We start from the raw sequence: 20290 nt of genomic DNA, 5'->3' as shown, positions 1-20290 counted from the left end.
TAGAGTGTAGTCTTTGATTTGTGTGAGATGTGGGCAAAAGTGATCAAGAAAGGTGTTGGACAGTATGTATGCATCTAGGTGTAAATTTGCATTGTAGGACTTCGACGTTTCAGTTAAGTTTTGGACCGAGGAAGATAATATCAATCACTTCATTTATCCGTGACTATACTCACAAAACTATCACACTAGTATTATCTTTCCTATCATGTCAGAAAATAAATTTGAAGTGATTTTAGGTGAAAAGCTTTTATTGATAGTATGATGAAGCTTCTTTTCTTAACATACAGGAGTAATTAAGTCATCGGTCTTTCAAAATCGAGTACAAGTAATGGGCAGTGTGGAGACAAAATTGAACTCAAGAATACAATTAGGAGGATAGAATAAAGTAACAAAAGTCGGTTACCTATGACCGTAAGGAGGTGTCGTATTTCCTAGAAGTGATCAACAAGGGCATTGAAGGTCCCTGTCCAGACGTATGCATTGTGATCAAAAATTCCGCAACAAGCTCGTCGATTCCATGTTTTCTCGCGCTTTCTATCCACTGATCCAAATTTTGTGTTTGAAAGGGAACTCCTTCTTCCTTCTCGAGATATTCTTTCACGGACTCGACGGGGACGACAGTTTGACCGGACTCGTGATAGTATTGCACTGTGGAGAAAGAACCCGTGTTTTGAGAACGATTGTGCATATCTATTACTGTGTTGATGATGTTTTTTGCGACAGACTTTACGTCGACAAGGTCCATGGATCCTACCCAGCCAGTGACACGAGGTATCACCTTCATGAGCCGCGAGAAGCGCAGAATGTTGTTCATGATGTCCATGCTCGGTGCATCGGGTCCAATAATGCTGGAAGGACGATGGATCGACACCGGGATTCCGGTTTCGCGATTGCAGCGTTCCAAAAACACCTCGCTGGCCCATTTGGATGCAACGTATCCGTCGGAGCCATCTGTTGGAGGACGGTGAGCCGCCACAGATATCTCCCCGTAACTATCCTCGCCGCTTAGGTGAACGACGCCTGCAGTCGACACATAATGAAATGGAACAGATCGGCGAGCTGAAGCCATTTTAACAAGCTCCTTTGTTGATTGGACATTGGGCTTGCGCAGTGATGTATATGTTTGCATAAACGAAACATCCGCGCCGCAATGAATGATGGCGCCAGCATTGACAAAAACTCTCTCTTGATCTTCTTCTGAAAGACCTAAATTAGGTAGAGATAGATCGCCGGTGTAAGTTGTAACCTTTTCTGACGTCCACATCTCATTATTACGTATAATACCAGGTTCCTTCGGGCGCACGGCAATGCAGTGAATTTGAGCGACCTCTGGATGTGCCGAAAGTTGCTTAAGAATCCATCTTCCCAGGAAACCTGTAGATCCCGTGAGAACAATTTCCATAGGATAAGTTGCAGGTTTGGAATCAGGTTTGTGCAAATCTGAAGGGAGCGAAACTTCAGCATTCCAGTCAATGTGTGAGTGTGTCACAAGGTCTCCAATATCGTTGTCCAGACGACGAGCCAAAGTCTGTAGGTCGCTATTTCGGAACAGCTCTGATAGCGGAATTTCTCTATCTAAAACGTGCTTGATCTCCCGTTGCATCTTCAGTAGTAAGAGTGAGTTACCTCCAACTGAGAAGAAGTCCGACTGTTTCCGAATCTGCAGTTTAACTTTGGAGTTAGCCAAGACATCTGTCCAGATCTGCTTCAGTTTGACTTCTGTATCTGTCAACGAGTCGTCATCTCGTTGTTCCGCGATCTCGGGAAGAGACAGATCTCGAAGCGCTCGTCGATCTAACTTCCCACTAGCATTCATGGGAAGTTTATCTATCGGAACTGCCATTGCGGGGCGCATATATGATGGTAAAGGCAAAGACGAGATCAACCCGTGCAAATATTCATCTGCATTTTCAGGAACCTGGTCAACAGAAAACACAATAAACGCAATAAGGAATTGCTCTTGTCCCTCGCCCCAGGTACAAACAGCGGCGTTGGAGACCACTCCGGCAGAGGTCTGAAGAATGGAGATCGAAATTTCATCCAGTTCGATACGGATGCCCCTCAGTTTGATTTGAGAGTCACCCGCGATTCGACCAAGATAAGCAATTGAGCCATCCGAAAGCATACGTCCTTGGTCGCCTGTGCGGTAAAGGGATCTCCAACCACTGGCAGATGTGGAAGATATCGTGTCTGGTATGAATCTGTCCATCGTCATCTGCTCGTTGTAAAGATATCCGGCACTGACCGCCGGTCCACCAATGCAGATCTCTCCCACCCAGCCCACAGGCAGTGGTTGGGCCGACTCTGGATCTAAAATGTATACAGCATAGTTGGTGATGGCCCGCCCGATGGGGACTTTAGTTGTGTCCTGCAAAGCAATCGCGTCGTAGGGGACACTGTAGAAAGAAGAGGCGACGGAAATTTCACTAGGACCATATGCATTCCACACTTTCAGGTTTGGAATGTCCAGGTCGTGGAACAATTGTTTGAGATTGCTTGAAAAGGCCTCGCCACCACACATGGCAATGCGCCAGCTGGTGCAGCCTTTTAGAAACTCTCTACCATATTGGTACAGTATCAAATATTCTGAAGGTGAGGCAAGCATGAATGTAACGTTTTCTTTCCGCATGAGGGTTGCTATATCTTCCATGTCGCCGCGATTGCTTGTCATCACCAATGAACCGCCGTTTGCCAGGGCATAAAAGATCTGTGCCAGCGAGGCGTCATATCCAAAAGCGCTTTGCTGCAAGACTACTTCTCTCCCAGTGCGTAAATCCATTTCTTTGGAGGCAGCAAGAACATGAGTGAGGAAGTTTGAATGTTTTAACATCACTCCTTTTGGCTTACCAGTAGACCCACTTGTGAACATTACGAATGCTGGGCTGTCCGCCGCGGATCGATTGGGAACAGGCCTCGAATCATTGGCAATAATCGAGATATTGACACTTCTAATGGCGTATGGCATATTAGTCTGAATTTTGGAAAGTTGGTCTTGTGTACTGTCATGGAAGATAACAAGCATGGCCTTGGATTGCGTGACGATCGACAGTAGTCGCTCTTCGGAATTGCGTACATCAAGAGGAACATATACAGCGCCAATGCGCATGATTGCCAGTATCGTGCAGATAGCATCTGCCACTGGGTTTATTAGCATCGCGACATGAGAGCTTGTCGAAACACCGGCATAAAGCATTGCGTTGGCGATCTCATTCACTCGGTCAGCCATCTGCCGATAGGTCATCGTAATTGAATTATCCTTGATTGCGACAGCATGGGGCTGGCTAGCCACGAAGTTGTCGACGCGTAATGACAGAGTGTCATCCAGAATATTCTCATCTATTGGCCCCTTTCCCAGAGATATCGCAGTTTTCAAATCGTGCTTGTTAAAAAGCGGAGCATCTTGGATTTTCAGAGATGATTCTTCTGTAAAAATTTCAAGGAGGTGAATATAGGTTGAGAGAAACAAGTCACCACCGGCACGATCGAATAGGTACTGCTGTAAAGAGAGCGTAAGAAAAGCTTCTCCATCGTTTTCATCCACCGTCAAGATAAAGTCAAAGGGATGCTTGGCATCCTCATATGTGGACCAGTCCAGGTCAACGTCACCAATAGTTTTTTGACCTAACACACCCATACGATAGTTCATCACCACTTGAAACAATGGTGGTGATACCGAGGAAGAAGGAGGATTAATGTCTTCAAGGATGATATCGAAAGGTATACCAGCATGTCCTATAGCTGAGTAAACCTTAGAGCGAGTAGAATTCAACAACTCCGGGAATCTTGTCCCCTTATTAGCAAGGTTGAATCTTAGTGGTAGAAGATCAATCAGGAAGCCTATTGTATCAACGAAGGCTTTGTTATGACGACCAGCATCGACAATACCAATGACAAAATCATCGACCTGGAGAAAGCGATGGAGCATAACCTGCAGTACGGACAAATAAAAGTGGAATGTAGTAACTCTTGCAGCAGCACTACACTTCTTGATCTTGGAGACGAGGCCTCTGTCGAGATCCAGCATTATTTCGATGTTATCGTAGCGGGTGAGACTTTTTCGCGTGAAGGACTTTGCGAACGGCAGGATGGGCAATGGCTCTGGCGGATCGATGAATTCTTCTTTCCAGAACCTCCGGTGACTCATACTGATTTGGCTATCTACAGCATCTCGCTGCTGAACAGTAAAGTCAAAGTATTGACCAACGGGAGGAAGATGACTCTGTAGATTATTGGTGTAGCATTGATCGAGATCCTGTAGAAATAATTGCCAACTGACACCATCCATGATGATATGGTGATACCCAAATATAATGGTATGGATTTTTGGCTCATCTGTATGACTGCAAAGGGTGGCAATAAATGTATCTCCCAGTCCAAGATCGTAAACATGTTCTGCAACGAGGCGTTTCTCTTCCTCTATTTGTGTAGACGATTCAGCGAAGGGACCAAGAACAACTTTTCGTAGCTGAAATGGGGACATTTCATGCATCATTTGGTACGGCTCGCCCATGGTTGGATCAGTAAAGAAAGAGGTACGGAAGGCCGAGTTTCGTCGGATTACTGTTTGTAGTGCCTGTGTAAAGCGATCGACATCCAGCGAACCACGGAGCTGGTAGGTGGTCGTACAGTTATAGGCAGTCTTGTTTTCAAGATACTCATAAGGGAACCAGACTCGAGCTTGACCAAATGACATCGGCAATTTGCTACCCATAATCATGGACATCCCAGTATCAGGTGTCATGATAGGCTTGCTGGAATTTTCGCTTAATGGAGCACTAGAAGTGGATTTTAGGGCCGTTTCTTCAGGATCAGCATATTGTTCGCCACTCTTTATGTCTATCAGAACAGCTTGGCACACTAAGTTTCGAGGTTAGCTGTCTGTCCGAAATACTATAGTAAGGAAAACACCGGGCTGGTCGTAGAAGAAAGGAAGGGGGCATGCAAGATGAAGAACTTACATTCGTGAATACTAGCTCCAGACAGAATCTGCAAGACAGTGACGTCGAAATAAATTTCGTTTTGAAACCAAGAACGAATTTCCATAGCAACTAGTGAATCAACGCCGAGATCAATAATGACCGTGTTAATGTTTATTCCCTCGGCCGGTAGCTGGAGAGCAGTGGCCAGATACAGAGAGAACGCTTGATAGAGTATTTGCAATGCTTCGTCCGTATCTGTACCAGCCGACAAAATACGCTGTGGAAGGGACGCCTCAAGCTCATTTATTTCAGACGTAGCATCTTGAGGTTCTTCAAGAAGATGCGTAAATAACGCTGGTAGAGGGTTGCTTGAAGACCTTGGAACCGGATGTAAACCCAATGTAATTTCTGAGATGGAGGACGAGGCTAGCTTCCCCGCAGCTACAGCTTCGCCGAACGCCTGGTGAAGGTCCCTCTCAGATATCCTTTCCGTTAACTCATATAACCCAGGATGACTGGAACCTCCAACATCCGATCGACTCCCATACCAGGAGGTCAGATCAAGCAAGGAAGCTCCCAAACCTCTTGCTCTACGTCTTGCACAAAGAGCGGCCGTGTACTGTTCGTTGATGACTCCTTGTTAGCAAATACATAATTAAAACTGATGTGAACTATCGTATATCATACCATGTTTGAGGCTGCGGAATTAGTAGTTCCATCCGGCGCACCCGTTATCCTAGATAGTGTGGAGAATGCCACGAAAAAGCCATCATAAGGAGCGGAAAATACTTCATCCAAATTCTCAAGTGCAGCAGCGTGCGAATTCAATGCTGCTAAGGTATCCTCAAGACTACCTTGTTCCGTATTTGCCGGTCCCAAGAACACACCACCTATAGTCGGCCTTTTTCCATGTGTTGTTGCATACAGACTGTTAACTAGCTCATGTTTCCTGGAAATGTCTGCTGGAACTACCTCAATCGATGTACCCGCTCTACTGAGTTGCCGTATCCAGTAAGAATCTTCCAGGGAGGACCTGTATTACATTAGTATTCACGCCACATCGTTTGAATTGATCATGGGGATTAGATTACACTTTAGAATCCATCGTCAAGAAGATTAAGCTTCGCGCACCGTATCTTATCAACCACCGGCAAAGAGCTTCGCTGAGATCATTGGGAAGTGAAATCATGAGATAGGTCTCTGACGGGGATAAAAGATCCTCAGGGTCAATTGGTGTCTGCTTGATAGGGATGGGCTGAGCGTGCGTCCAATTCACCATTTCAAGGGGGTTCATGCTTTTATGAACCCTTTCATTTTGCAGATCAGATATATCAACAATCGAGGACGTGCTTGACTGCGCTATGAATGAAGTAGAGCTGTCTATATAATTGACTGCTGCGAATAGGGCTTTCCGAATAGATCTCCAATCTTCCGTTGTATGCACGGAGGCAGTAGTTGAGAGAATTGATTCTTTCCGGAAAAAGCGGCAGTTTCTCGGTAAATATTTCAACAGTTTATTCTCTAAGTCTGACCGGGAGGAAAGGTCGACAAATAGACCGGCGTCTCGGGGGACTAGAAGCCGGAACGCACTGATGAATCTTTTCGGGTGGACATGAACCCAGTCAACACCATTTCGTTTCCCCGATGAACCATCAGTAAGGTATACGAGACGCTGATTCGAGTCTCCTAATAACTGGTGGATTAATGAGCCCACGTTCTCCTCTGGGTCATATAGCACGGCCGTCTCTGAGTCCGCTATCTGCTGTATCACATTCTGGGCGAAAAGGAAACCTCCTATAATCGACAGAAAAGCAACTTCGGAGAGATTTCCTAGATTAACGTCGAGAACTAGCATGTCAGTAACCCTTTGATGAGATGCAATTGACTGGGCCACTGTGATAACAGTCTTCCCTGGTCGATTGCTCGTACCAATGCAAATATGAGCGAACATGCCGTTGATGCGAAAGGCGTATTTGGTGCTGTAATTGGCTTTGACAATAAGATGGTTTTTGATGTCACTGTCCATCCGTGGATGGGGTTTGACCAATTTTGCAATGTAACCATGACCATTCACATCGATATCCTTTCGAACCAAAAACTCGATCTCGTCTGTAGTTATGTCTGCATATTTAATGATGGTCCTTCGGGTGGAATTCAATCTATCATTGAGCTCACTGTGGGGGATCAATCTTGGAATTAAGATTCTCTCCTTCTCGAGCCGAATGTGTGTTTCAAATGCTGAAGGGAACACCTGTTCCTTGTCGACTCCTGAAATAACGAAACGCAGAAAGGCTTCGGCGATGAGTGTTTCTACCATTTCCAATGTGTCCAACTCGAAGAATTGAATGCGCAAGTTTGGATGCATGGCCATCATATCACGACCCAGACCTAACGACGCTGAATGATAGGCGTCTGATCTAACAAATGCTTGTGTGAGCCACATAGTAACCGGACTGTTGCTCAAGACATTTTTCAGCAGTAGCATTCGCTGCGTTTCGTTCGTGCTCATGAGAGGCTCCTCAAGATCTTGTAGGAAAAGTGTGCCAACTATATCAGAGCATTCGGAGGGGTCAAAATCCTCCAGACTCTTGAGGTTGACGACATTGATGTTCAATTTGCGAAGCAGTGCACTAACCTTGTCGGCTATAAGTGATATTTGCTGTTGCTGGCCGCCAATGAGGAGCAGTGATCCATAGATATTTGTTGCAAGATCCGATTTTAGCACATTGTAAGAGTAACCCATGCTAGAATTGTCGATCTGCCAAATGGATATTTCCGACTTGTCGCCCACAACGTTGGCATTTGGAAATCCTAACTCGATAAAGCCAGTGTTTAGGAGTTGGTTCTTCCATTCGTCACTCTGTATCCTATCATTTATCGACGGAGAACTTTCGTAGCGTTTCTGAACACAAATAATATAGCCCGGACGTCTTAGAAGTTTGAATAGAACATTGGATATTATCATATTGTAATCTTGTGGCAGATAGAGGGGAGGTTGGATCACCACAATATCATAAGCATCAACCTCTGGCCACTGTTCATCGTATGTTTGTCCAACATCTAGACTCAATTTCGAGATTTCTTTTCCATCATATGTCCTGCTTGTATGAATGAGGTTGCCGGACGAAGCCTCAATATCGGCCAGCGTATAGGAATTGAATGCGGAACCGAAGCCATCAAGCAGGGCTGACGTGACAGCTGCAGAATTTGTTGCAATTTCCAGAATTTTCATCTTAGGATCGCGATGACTAAACTGGCGGGCTACTCGAGATATCCGTTGTTCAGTACTCGCTAGTTCATCAAAGCCAACTGGTCCATTGGTGATATCTACATCCCAGACTTGGTGGAAGTAGAGGATACGATCATCGTTCGCAGTGGATTGCATCGTAGGCTCAAAAACAATCCCCTCCATTTGTATAACAGTTTGATGACTCTGATCAGCCAATTGAATGTCCGCAGTATGCGTTGAGAGATCTGCGGGCGAGGCGAATGATTCATTCGTCACCTGGGCGAAACTGTGCAAAAACCTTGACTCAGCGCTAGAGAATCGGAAATCAAAAGAGAATTTTCCAAATTTCTTAACAAGAAAGGGACTCCAAAATGTTCCATCTCCCGGAGCTGCAAATGCCGCCAATGCTGTCTGTATTGCGGCTTCGATCGTTGTTGGGTTGACCATAAATGTAGACACCGGCGACGGGGAGCAGTCCGTTACTTGAGCAGATGCATTTTCCAGACGTCTTTGCAATTTGGATAACGCGCAGAACGGACCCTGATAAGTCATACCAATCTCTTTCAATTCTCGGTAAAATAGATCTATATCCACTTCCTGTAAACTATCCTCGATATTAGGTACTGGCGGTAGATTTTGCACACTTTTATTGCCGAATGTAATAACCATGTTGCCTGAAAAAGCCGCCTTGACTTGGCCATCGTCACAAACATCAGCAAAGCTCATATTAAATGAGGCCATGATATTGTCTTGTTTGGGAAAATTGTTGGCATTCGACTTGTCCACCCGGAAATTGAATATAACCTCAACGCCATTAGAGTCAGTATCGATAACAATGTTGTCGTAGATTTGAACATCAATCAGATCCACCATGAGTATGTCCCTGCGATGCGGCATGGCGAAAGCTGCTTCTAATGCCATTGAACAATACACAGAAGCAGGAATAGTTATGCGATCTCGGATTTTTATTTGTTGAAGCCATGGAAGGGCCTTCACTGAGAAGACATTGCGCCAGCGCATCTCTGCATCGTTATCATCGGGAGAGCGACTTCCGAGGAGCTCTTTGGGGACATCACGATGTGAATAACGTTTTGAAACGCGTGATTCTCGCCAATATGTTTGTGTATGGTCCCAAGAGTATGAAGGGAGATTTTTTAAGACAGCAGGTCGCGAACGATGGTCATAATAGAAATAAGTTGCATAAGCATCAAAGTTGACTGCTTTCGAACCAAAGTGTGACCACATGTATGCGATGGCTTCACCAAAGGCTACTACATCGTCTTTCTTTCGATCTAAAACACCAGTATAGGGGATAAATTGGCCACCCGTCTTCTCCTTTAATGTCTGAGAGACTGACGCCTTAAGTGCCGGATGTGGACCGATCTCTAGAGCCATATCGAATGGGCCACTATCAATCGCTCGCTCAAGGGCTTCACGGAAGAGAACACTCCCTAACATATTATCTCGCCAGTACGAGCCGGCAAGGTCTTCAAGGTTTGCCGCAGGATCACTAGTGTAGACTGTAGAGATCCAGGAGCACGGGCGATCTGGCTTCAAGATCTGAATATTGGCGTTCACCATCGAGTTTAAAAAAGGCTCGGCACAAGCATTCATGTGAAAGGAATGGTAAGCATTGTCAACTTTGAGGATCCGAGCAAATTTGCCTTCGGACTCGAGCAGGTCACGCGCCTCTTCGATGGCACTGAGATCGCCGGACAATGTGACACTAACAGGGGAATTGCTTGTACCGATTACAACTCGGCCTTTTAGTAATGGCTGGTTAATGAACACAGAGGCTTCCTCAGACCCAATMCCTGCCGCTAACATTGTTCCTCTCTTTCCATCTCGTCCACCAGCATACTTTGTAGAAAGACCACGGTAGTAGGATATAAACATTGCATCGCGTGGCCGAATGTACCCTGCAGCGTACGCTGCTGCTAATTCTCCAGAAGAATGACCAATGACCGTGTGAAAACGCACTCCAATAGAATTGAGCAAGTCAACCAGGGCCATTTGTACTGCACTGCATAGAGGCTGAGAAATTGGCCCCTCCATAATTCGAGATTCGGAAGGCGGCTTGAGCAGCTCTTCCTTCAGAGACCATTCCGGGCCATCAGGAAGATCATGGAGATGTGCGTCTAGTCTCTCAATAGATTCACGGAACGTCCGATTTCTCAGTATAAGCTGTTTTCCCATTGTAGCCCATTGAGCTCCTTGTCCAGTGAATATGCCGAGTAGTTTTGGCGAGGCAATAGCCGGTGTTTCGCGGCCTAGCTTGATCGCTGGGTTATTGATCACGCTTTTCAGTGCCGTATCCATTTGAAGAAACAGATCCTTTTTCGTGGGTCCTGAGAAAGCCAACTTAGTGGGTAAGATTGATCTACGACAGGCCAAAGTCCAAGCTAATTGATGTGTATTGAGTGCGTAGTCATTGCGAAGCGCTTGATGAAATTTTGCAACGGTGGCTATCAACGCCTGCTCTGAGCTTGCGGAGAATAATAATGGAAGTGTAGGGTTTTCGATTTTCTCTTTCGATCTCTGTAGGTAGTGTGGATCATGAACTGCTGGTTCGAAACTTTCCACTATGACATGTGCGTTGGTACCCCCAAACCCAAAGCTATTGACGCTAGCACGCAACGGATGACCTGGTAGTCCCTTCGGCCATGGCTGCGCAGTTGTTGGTACCTGCATGTGACTATAGAATGGGGCAACTTCATTGCTAAGATTTGCAAAATGCTGGTTAGGGGGGATAACACCGTGTTGTAGGGCAAGAGATACTTTCAGCAGACTGGCTAACCCGGAGGTACCTTCTGTGTGCCCTAATACACTTTTGATCGAGCCGACATACAATTTTGTCACATCATCATTTTCTTTTCCTTGGACGTCTTGCAAATGACTTGAGCTGAAAAAGGCTTTTTCAATCGCTTCTGCCTCCCTGGCATCGCCCACTTGAGTACCCGTACCGTGTGCTTCAAAGTACTGGCAGCGTCCCCAAGGGGCAGTTGGATCTAGACCCGAACGCCGATAGACCTTCTCTATTAAAGCCGATTGGGCTTCTGAGCTAGGCATGGTGATTCCTCTGGTGCGCCCGTCTTGATTCACACCTGAGTCACGAATGATAGCCTCTATATGATCGCCATCTGCTAGGGCGTCACTTAGTCTTTTGAGGAAAACAACCACTATGCCCTCTCCCCGGGCATATCCATCCGCTCTATCATCCCACATGTGACATTTTCCCTCGGGCGAAAGCATATGAAGTGCCGACTCCGTAAGAAACAACTCAGGACTCAACATGAGATTGGCACCTGCAATACAGGCCATCTGGCTTTCATTTGTACGCAAGCTTTGGATGCCTTGATGAAGAGCAACCAAACTCGACGAGCATGCCGTATCAATCGTCATTGAAGGCCCCCTCCAATCGAAAAAATATGAGAGTCTGTTGGATAGTATGGAACGATGTGTTCCTGTAGCTGTGTATCTAGATAACACTAGTGGATCTCGCATGACGATATTATCGTAGTCCGAGCCAACTGTGCCGACATATACAGAAGTTGAGCTCCCTCGCATCGTCTGCATTTCGAACCCAGCAGACTCCATTGCCTCATATGTCACCTCCAACAGCATTCGGTGTTGCGGATCCATGGCTTCTGCTTCCAGAGGAGTGATATTAAAGAAACTAGCATCGAATACCGTAGGATCTTCCTCCAACCAATGTGCTTTTCTGGTATTGGTTGTTCCTTGATGTTCCGGATCTTGATTGTAAAATCCATCAATATTGAAGCGATTGGCAGGCACCTCTTTAGACAATTCTCGTGGGTTTTGTATAAGGCTCCATAGCCTCGATGGGGAAGACGCATTGCCGGGTAAACGACAACTGCTACCCACGATGGCGATGGGTTCTGATGCTGGCTGTATGTAGTCCGTAGACATTTTTGGTGGAATCTAAGGAGTCTATTAGACTTGAAAAAATAAGAAAAACGATCTATGAAGTTAGACAAGTCGATGTGACTGATTATTCCATTCGCTGCATAATCGGAGAGCAATTGGAATCTGGAGTTTTCAAGGGAGTGACCATTGTAACGACTCAAAAAAGGGAAAAAAGCCCTAGCCCTAAGAGGTTCCGAATGGCCTACATGGTACCCATTCCTAGCTCGGCGCTGATGAGTTTTAATCCACCGACGACGAGATGCAGTATCTAAGAGCCGAATCGCCGGTGCAGATGTTGCCGTATTGGGGTACGCTTGAGGTGGTATCATGTTCAAGGTTGCTATATAGGTATGTCAAGCCCTGATAGACAAATTTTACCAACCCAGGAACACGTCTCTCTCGTCAATCATTTTTGATCCCTCGTTTGCACGATGATTTCACAACGCATTCTTCGCCTATCTATCTACCACTACTTCAATCCGGACAAACCGGAGTCTGAGGTATACGAGTTTGCCACAAACGACCATGCAGTCAAAGCAGTCAAAATCCACCAGCAGCATGGTCTTTTGGGATATTCTCTGGTAAGCTATGATACCCTTTCAGCTTTTGTTCGCTACGGGGCTTTGTCCAATGGTAACTCATCATTGAACATTCAGGTTTACGCTCCCAAGAGGGCCCAAAAGCTGCTTTTCGACTGGAAAGAAAAGTTCAACCGAAATTGGGTGCTCGAAGACTACGACGCCGCGGTTGAGTTCTACTTCAAGGATTTCGATAGCATGAATGCGATTGCGCAAGACCCTGGATTCCATCGACTCCAACAAGAGGAACTTCCGTTTATTGATCAGAATCGGCCCCCAAAGGCAACATTCGGCTGGGTGGAAGCGTATATTGTTGATGGAAAAATCGTTAACATCAAGGACGACCGGTCAACATTTCCGCCGTTTAAACAGCTAGCTGACATTGTTTACCCGGGAGTTTCGGAGTGAACATGTAGTTGCCTTCGTATGTTTGTTTCTCCAATAGGAACAATAAGCCTGGCCGAAAATATTGTGGAGCATTCTTCTTAGTTCTCTTTAATAATGCCGTAACTAGCTGTTTATGAAAACCATTGATTACATCTTGAGGGCCGACACCGAAAACCAGCCTCCTGTAGTGCCGAACGACCCTAGCCGGGTAGTCATGAAAAATGAAACAAAAACAATCTAAAATCACGATCAGCAAGCGCAACATGCAACTTCCTTTGCTAACCGCACATATAATAGTTGAAACGCCGAGCCACAGTCTTATAATCAATTTATGTTTGCACCCGGACCTGCAGCCTATACAGCAGTCGGCGCCGAATATGTCTCGATATACGCACTAACCCTAAATATGCCCGAAATGCTTCCTTCTTCCAAGCTTACTCATCTTATCACAAAATGTGTCGCTGTCTTTCTTTTTTTCTATTTATTGATTTTGGTTGGATGGTTTGCAGATTCATTTTGTTTTCCGTTCATAAATAGGGGCGTGGAAAAATTCGGTGCTAGATCAACATTGATAATTTGACCTGAGTTTCAAGTTCATATACCTAACGTATACATAAAAATCATTTTTATCGATGGCGCCCAGCAAGCCCGCTACTGATGACAGCCAGAAGGCAATGTTCCACTTTTTCAAGTCGGAATGGTTTGATTTCGAACTTGTGCGTCTGCTCGGATTTGCTCCTTACGAGGGGGCAGAGATCGCAGAAGTGTTGCAGGCGGTTGGGTCCATCCGGGACAGTCATCCAGAGAGCTGGCATACCGCTTGGTTGCGTGCAGGTACTAAGACAGAAGCTCTGGCAGAGGAGGCGGAACGGACTGGAGATCGTGTCGCTGCTCGTCGGGCATACCTCCGCTCGTCGAACTATATCCGAGCTGCCCAGTACATGCTCTCGAGTCGGCCTGGTCATATCGACCGTCGCGTGCTCCCGACATTAGAACGTGCAATTTCAAATTTCCAACGCGCGACGTCGTTGATGGAGGGGGACGTTCGCATCATCCACATTCCTTATGAGAAAAAGGTCAAGCTGCCTGGCTATCTATATCTTCCCTTGGCGAACAAACGCGTGACAGAGAAGGTCCCTGTTTTGATCAACATTGGCGGTGGCGACTCTACACAAGAGGAACTCTATTTTATTAATCCTGTTGCAGGCGTCGAAATGGGTTATGCCGTCTTGACGTATGAAGGGCCTGGGCAAGGAATCGTGCTGCGACGCGAAGAGCTGACCATGCGACCTGACTGGGAAGTGGTAAACGGCAAAGTGCTCGACTTTTTGTATACCTACAGCAACGAGCATCCCGAATTGCAACTTGACCTCGATCGCGTCGCAGTGTGTGGCGCTTCAATGGGTGGCTATTATGCACTTCGAGCTGCCGCAGACCCTCGTGTCAAGGCCTGTGTGTCTATCGATCCATTCTACTGCATGTGGGACATAATGAAAGGCCGAATGCCTGAATTTTTAATTCACATGTTTGAAACCGATGGTGGTTTCGCACCTGATGGCTTTTTTAACGGTCTTGTGGGCTTCCTGCAATGGTCCAACTTCCAGGCCCGGTGGGAGTTCAATCATCTCAAGACAATCTTCGGCGTAGAGCAGCCGGCGGATGTTTTCCGCATGATGATGAGCTACACACTTAGCCGACCCGATGATCATGAATATCTCGAGCAGGTGCGCTGCCCAGTCTTCGTGACTGGAGCCGCAGCCGCCTTATATGCGAAACCAGAGTTCAGCACCGAGCGCATTTACAAGGCATTGGGTCATTTGAATGACGACCGAAAGTTCAAGTGGCTGGCGAATGACGCCGCCCAGGGAGGKCTACAAGCCAAGGTGGGAGCATTTGGATTGTCGGCTCACCGGACTTTCGCGTGGCTGGACCAACAATTCGGTATTGATCGTAAGATTGTGTTGAGCGATGTAGGTAGTCTTTCTAGCATTGATCAATGATCATTTTGTCTATGTCATTCACATTATAATGGCCTTCCGCTGTATCTAAGCCGCTTCTCATTGCAAGTACCAAGATGTCCAATACTTCCTTTCGCAATGAAGAAAGCTTAATATCTTGCATTATCTTTTCTTTTGAGAAATCCATATCATTAGTAGCATTTTGAACAAGTACTCGATACTGCTTTTCTTGACTGAAGTGAAAGTTCTGAAACCTAAATTGAGATTTGAGGACACATAAACATAACGTGAAGATCTAAATAGACTGCTCTAACCATTCCTCCTTTGCTTAAACATGCCCTTCGACCGCCTTCGCCATGTAAGGTTCCTCCAAATATGCCTCCTCTTGTTCCGTCAAAATCTTTCCTCTGGCTTGTAGCGCTTCTTCGATGCGCTTCACGCTAGTAAAGCCAATTACAGGAGCAGTGACTCGTTGGTTAAGCCATGCAAGAGCCACATCAGTCATATTCCATCCCCGACGGAAGGCTACAACGGCCACTCTATCAATTATTTCGCGGTCTGCAGAGGTTTGTCCGTAGCTGAAACGAGGATTTTTGAGATCATCGGCTGTCCGGGGAGATTTGCCAAACTGCTCGTAGGGGCAGGCGAGATGACCGGATGCCAAAGGGGCCCACTTGTAAGAAAGGTAGACTGAGTTAGTATGCTTGTATCTGCATAACTGCTTTATAGAAAAGGCAGACAGGAGGAAGCTGCTAAGACCACGAACCGGTAAAATTCCAATGCCATTATTCCGACAAAACTTGTTCATTTCTCTCTCCTCCTCCCGATATAATAGGTTATAATGGTTTTGCATACAGGTGATCTTCGTTAGGCCATTTCGTTCGGCGATGAATTGTAGGGTGGCCAGCTCATGTGCCCACATCGAACTAGCACCAATATAGTGGACTTTGCCCATTACGACGAGATCATGCAGGGCACGCATAGTCTCCTCCGGTGGAACATCCTTGTCGAAACGGTGGATCTGCAGTACATCGATGTAGTCCGTTTGAAGGCGGCGGAGAGACTCATTTACTTGAAGGAAGATAGACTTCCTTGAAAGGCCTACAGGTATATTAGTTCATTTCATAATTTCAGGTAAATAGTGGTAATCTGTCATGAAAACACCTACCATACTGATTCACATAATCTTTACTTCGCGCAGCCACCGGGGTCATGAACGCCAGGACATCATTCTCATTTCCTTCGTCAGCCATTATGCGGCCTACCTTAGTCATAATGACAACTTTTCTTCGCGGAATTTGGTATTTGCGCAAGGCGAAGCCGAGAAGTTCTTCGGAGCGGCCATTTGAGTAGACGTTGGCAGTGTCCCACTAATAATAATAAATGTTATATTACATCATCTTTTGAGAGGGAGTAGAAGAGACTTCCAGGGCTCTTTCGTACCGTGTTTATTCCTCGGTCAAACGCTGCCTTCAGCAGGGGGAGTGCCTGGAAACCATACAACCCATTAACATTTGATGGAACGAACGGGATATGAGGCAGATACTTATGCCTTCCATATAGTACAGGTAACATGATTTGACACGGCGCTATTAGAGCAAACGCAACAAAACAAAATACCTTGATTACCTATAAACGTACTTGCTCCTCATCAAGCACCCAATCCCACCAGTTGGAATTTCCAATCCCCATACAACCCATTATAGGGTTAGAGACAACTAAACCTCCAATCCGCTGGTATCGGACCTTTGTATCAGCGATTGACTGCTCGACTTCGACTGGTATGTTCTCGAATGGTGCCATTTTGAATATGATCTTGGATTTTCAGCCCAAGAATGGGTTATAGTAGAGACATGAGGCAAGAGCCGACAGACAAAGGAATTTCCATTATAGTGACTGGTAACTAGCTGTTCCGTTTTTAAGTCAAATAAATAATTTAGTAGACTTTCCTCAGCTCTGTTCTAATGGTTTACGACTTCGGTATATCCGATGTACCTCACTGACCACAGTTTCTTCACATCCGACCTTAAGGAATACTCGGCGGCGTTTCGGTGTCCCGGACCGGAGGTTCTTGCTAACGTCTAGACGTCTACCTTGGAATAGAGCCAGTAGATTATTAGAGACGGTCTTACATAAAAAATTCAAAGTCAACCTGTACAAGAATGGGCAATGGGTATGTTGCTCTAGGTACACTCTTCCACGTTTCGCACTGACTGGCACGTTCTAGATCGTATAATATTTGTCTCTTACTATAATTACAATTCTTAACCAGCTATCCGTATTTATTAATAGATTTCTGTGGCTTTCGAAATCCAGATTATCCTACCTTCCTGTTCCTACCGATATCATACCGCAGACTCTACAATTCGCATTTCCGCCTTCCACTACCCACCATACAATTCATATTCGTTTCGTTTTCTTGACCAAGCATCTCCTATTATCAGAGAACTTAAAACGTCAAAATCACGTGTTTAGGTGCAATGGGCTCCTTAAGATCACAGGACATGTCTGTGAAAACAGCTCTGTCGCAAAGTGATGGTCCAACAGAGGTTTGTGGTTCATTGAATCCCATGGTTACTCTCTCTCTCGCGTGTTGAGTCCTCCTGAACAAGACATAGATCCCCCTTCTGAAGAAGACGATCGGACAAGAGTTTGCGACCATTGTTGAGAGATTCCCAAACCGAGCCGCCATCAAGTCCGCCAACAAAGAGATCTCATACGTGGAACTGAATGAGATGAGTGATATTCTGGCCATAGCTCTTCTTAATTTAGAAGTCCGACCAGGCGACCGCGTTGCTGTCAGTTTGGGAAATTGCATTGAATATGCTGTGGTAAGTATGAGCCACAGTCTTATTTATTTTCTCATTAATCATGATACTAATACCATTGACCCAGATCGTCTACGCGTGCTTCAAGATAGGTGCTATTTTAGTTCCTCTAAACCCTGCATACACACCTTTGCAAACCATTTCAGCTCTGAATCATATTTCGGCGAGATGCTTTATAATCAGTGCGGAAATCACACTTCCTTACAAAGATCCTCAATCTACCAAGGAACTCCTCAACAAGATTATCTGCCCTGATCCAAACGTCTCAGCCAAGGTTTCCTCTCTCCGGGACATAATACTTATTGATAACTCTAGCGGACGGGTGGATATTACTTCGATGCCGGTTACTGCGGATTACTATGCCTTGTTACTTGCATACCGAGGGCAGCGTTTCCTCATCCAGCATCAGTTGCATGCAGACGACGTTATCAATATTCAGTTTACATCGGGAACGACATCCGCTCCCAAAGCGGCATGTCTGACCCATCGCAATATCTTGAACAATGGCTTCTTAGTCGGCGAAGGTATGGAGCTGTCCGAAAATGACATAATTTGCTGTCCGCCTCCGCTTTATCATTGTTTTGGGCTAGTGCTAGGGCTTTTGGCAGCTATGACACACGGTCAGTACTCTACAACAATGCTTGGATGAAATCATGACTTCTAAGCGATATACAGGGGCTGCCCTGCTGTTGCCTTCGGAAAGTTTCAATGCTAGAGCGGCTTTAAAATCAATCGCAGATCATCGTGCAACGGTTCTATATGGGGTGCCTACAATGTTTATAGCGGAATTAGATCTTTTGTCGGAGAAGTAAGTGATCTTATCTCGTATTATTTGCCGATGGGCTAAACTAGAGCTGTAAAAGCTAATAGTCACATATTCTCAGTCTTCTGCCAGCTTCCGCAATAAGAAAACTCCGCACTGGGGTCATCGGAGGCAGTTCTATCCCTCCAGCGCTGAGGATCCAACTACATGACAAGATGAACCTATCTGGCTTGACTAATTGCTATGGTCTCACGGAGGCTTCACCTATTGCATGCATGACGCGCATTGATGATCCTCTCGAATCGAAACTCGAGACAGTCGGCAAAGTGCTTCCACATACTTCCATCCGAATCACGGCCCGCGATGATCCTAATCAAATTCTCCCACGAGGTGAAAAGGGGGAGATCCAAATCGGGGGTTACTCAGTCATGAAAGGTTATTGGCGGGCTGAAGCCGAGACAAAAAAGGTGCTTGTCAAGGAGGATCATTTCTCTGTGCAAAATAAACATCGCGCCTCGTCTTCATCCGCATCTTATCCACGTTTCTGGCTACGTTCAGGTGACGAAGGTCTAATTGATCAAGACGGAAATATCAAAATCACAGGTCGCATCAAGGATATCATCATCCGTGGTGGAGAAAATATATACCCCGCCGAAATAGAGAACTGTCTCCTGAAACATGATCTCATTGGCAATGCTAGTGTTGTTGGATTACCAGATGCACGGTACGGAGAGGTCGTCGCAGCATTCATTGTGCCACAAGAGGGTGTCACGCCCATTGTCGAAGATCAAGACCAGACAGGGGACTTGCGCCTAGCGAAGGATGCGATTGACGGGCATCATACGAACAGCAACTTAGTACTCATCAATGCGGAAATAGTCCGACTCTGGATCCGTCAACATTTAAGCAAAATGCTGGCTCCGAAGTATGTTTTTTGGGTATCTCAACTGCCTCTTACAGCTAGTGGAAAGGTCGAAAAGTATAAATTGCGAGAGATGGGAGAACAATGGATGAGGCAGTGAATTACCGATATTGTGGATATATTCATTGTTTTTCTAGTCTTTTTTTTATTTCTATAAAATTCTGAAACGATATAGTAACTCAATCAGTCCATTATTATATGTTACCATTAGAAGATAGGCCATCAGCAGTTTGGCAAACCTGGATACTTGAACATGTTCAAGTATACCCGTTGGTATTTGCCTCTGAAGCATAATTTTGCTTGTTCGATCTTTCACTTTTCAAAACAGTTTTATCCAATTCGTACAAGGACTACGTAGGGTTTTTAGTGCTAGGGTTATGATAACCCTGGTATTCGGCGATAATTTTAAGGTCAACGCCGAATGCATCACCGAAGATGCCAATACCGACGAAAACTGCGTATTGAATATAGAATTTCTAATTATAAAAACTTCTTGTCTTTATGCTAATCCGTATAGTGGACGTATTTAGGGGGCAGATCTATACTTCGAATCAACATATATCCCAGGAAATCAACATTAAACCACAATAAAATAGCCGAGTGCAGAAACAAATTAAAAGTTTTAAACACCAATGATAAGAGTAGCCCGTAATAAAATGACATTTTGTCTTTCAACACATATCTAATCCTAAAAGTATTTGCTTATGCAGCATGCTCGTAGATAAAGCTAGTCAGTTTAATGTAACAGATAAGGCTATAGCATTGCTGTTGCTCTAAGA

General features: G+C 45.5%; 5 protein-coding genes across 5 annotated transcripts; 3 read left to right on the top strand and 2 right to left on the bottom strand.

Annotated features, from left to right (window-relative positions):
* Nucleotides 1-403: 403 nt before the first annotated feature.
* BHQ10_009312 (uncharacterized protein) lies at nucleotides 404-12078 on the bottom strand (the record flags this gene model as incomplete). Its single annotated transcript, XM_040882215.1, has 4 exons — nucleotides 404-4857; nucleotides 4959-5538; nucleotides 5607-5952; nucleotides 6011-12078. 4 exons carry the CDS (start codon nucleotides 12076-12078, stop codon nucleotides 404-406), a joined length of 11448 nt encoding a protein of 3815 aa, XP_040737814.1.
* Nucleotides 12079-12506: 428 nt separating this feature from the next.
* BHQ10_009311 (uncharacterized protein) lies at nucleotides 12507-13061 on the top strand (the record flags this gene model as incomplete). The annotated part of the gene is made up of 1 exon (XM_040882214.1): nucleotides 12507-13061. One exon carries the CDS (start codon nucleotides 12507-12509, stop codon nucleotides 13059-13061), a length of 555 nt encoding a protein of 184 aa, XP_040737813.1.
* Nucleotides 13062-13672: 611 nt separating this feature from the next.
* BHQ10_009310 (uncharacterized protein) lies at nucleotides 13673-15040 on the top strand (the record flags this gene model as incomplete). The annotated part of the gene is made up of 1 exon (XM_040882213.1): nucleotides 13673-15040. The coding sequence occupies one exon, from the start codon at nucleotides 13673-13675 to the stop codon at nucleotides 15038-15040; it is 1368 nt and encodes a 455-aa protein (XP_040737812.1).
* A 286-nt stretch (nucleotides 15041-15326) lies between these two features.
* BHQ10_009309 (uncharacterized protein) lies at nucleotides 15327-16801 on the bottom strand (the record flags this gene model as incomplete). The annotated part of the gene is made up of 3 exons (XM_040882211.1): nucleotides 15327-16099; nucleotides 16167-16368; nucleotides 16640-16801. The coding sequence occupies 3 exons, from the start codon at nucleotides 16799-16801 to the stop codon at nucleotides 15327-15329; spliced, it is 1137 nt and encodes a 378-aa protein (XP_040737811.1).
* Nucleotides 16802-17478: 677 nt separating this feature from the next.
* On the top strand, nucleotides 17479-19611 carry BHQ10_009308 (uncharacterized protein; the record flags this gene model as incomplete). The annotated part of the gene is made up of 6 exons (XM_040882210.1): nucleotides 17479-17547; nucleotides 17617-17829; nucleotides 17894-18350; nucleotides 18435-18446; nucleotides 18502-18634; nucleotides 18711-19611. 6 exons carry the CDS (start codon nucleotides 17479-17481, stop codon nucleotides 19609-19611), a joined length of 1785 nt encoding a protein of 594 aa, XP_040737810.1.
* Between the last annotated feature and the right edge of the window lie 679 nt (nucleotides 19612-20290).

This window comes from Talaromyces amestolkiae (genome assembly GCF_001896365.1).
Source record: "Talaromyces amestolkiae strain CIB chromosome Unknown scaffold23.1, whole genome shotgun sequence".
Lineage (NCBI taxonomy): Eukaryota > Fungi > Ascomycota > Eurotiomycetes > Eurotiales > Trichocomaceae > Talaromyces > Talaromyces amestolkiae.
The sequence above is the reverse complement of the archived record's forward strand: the minus strand, read 5'-3'. Positions and strand labels throughout refer to the sequence as shown.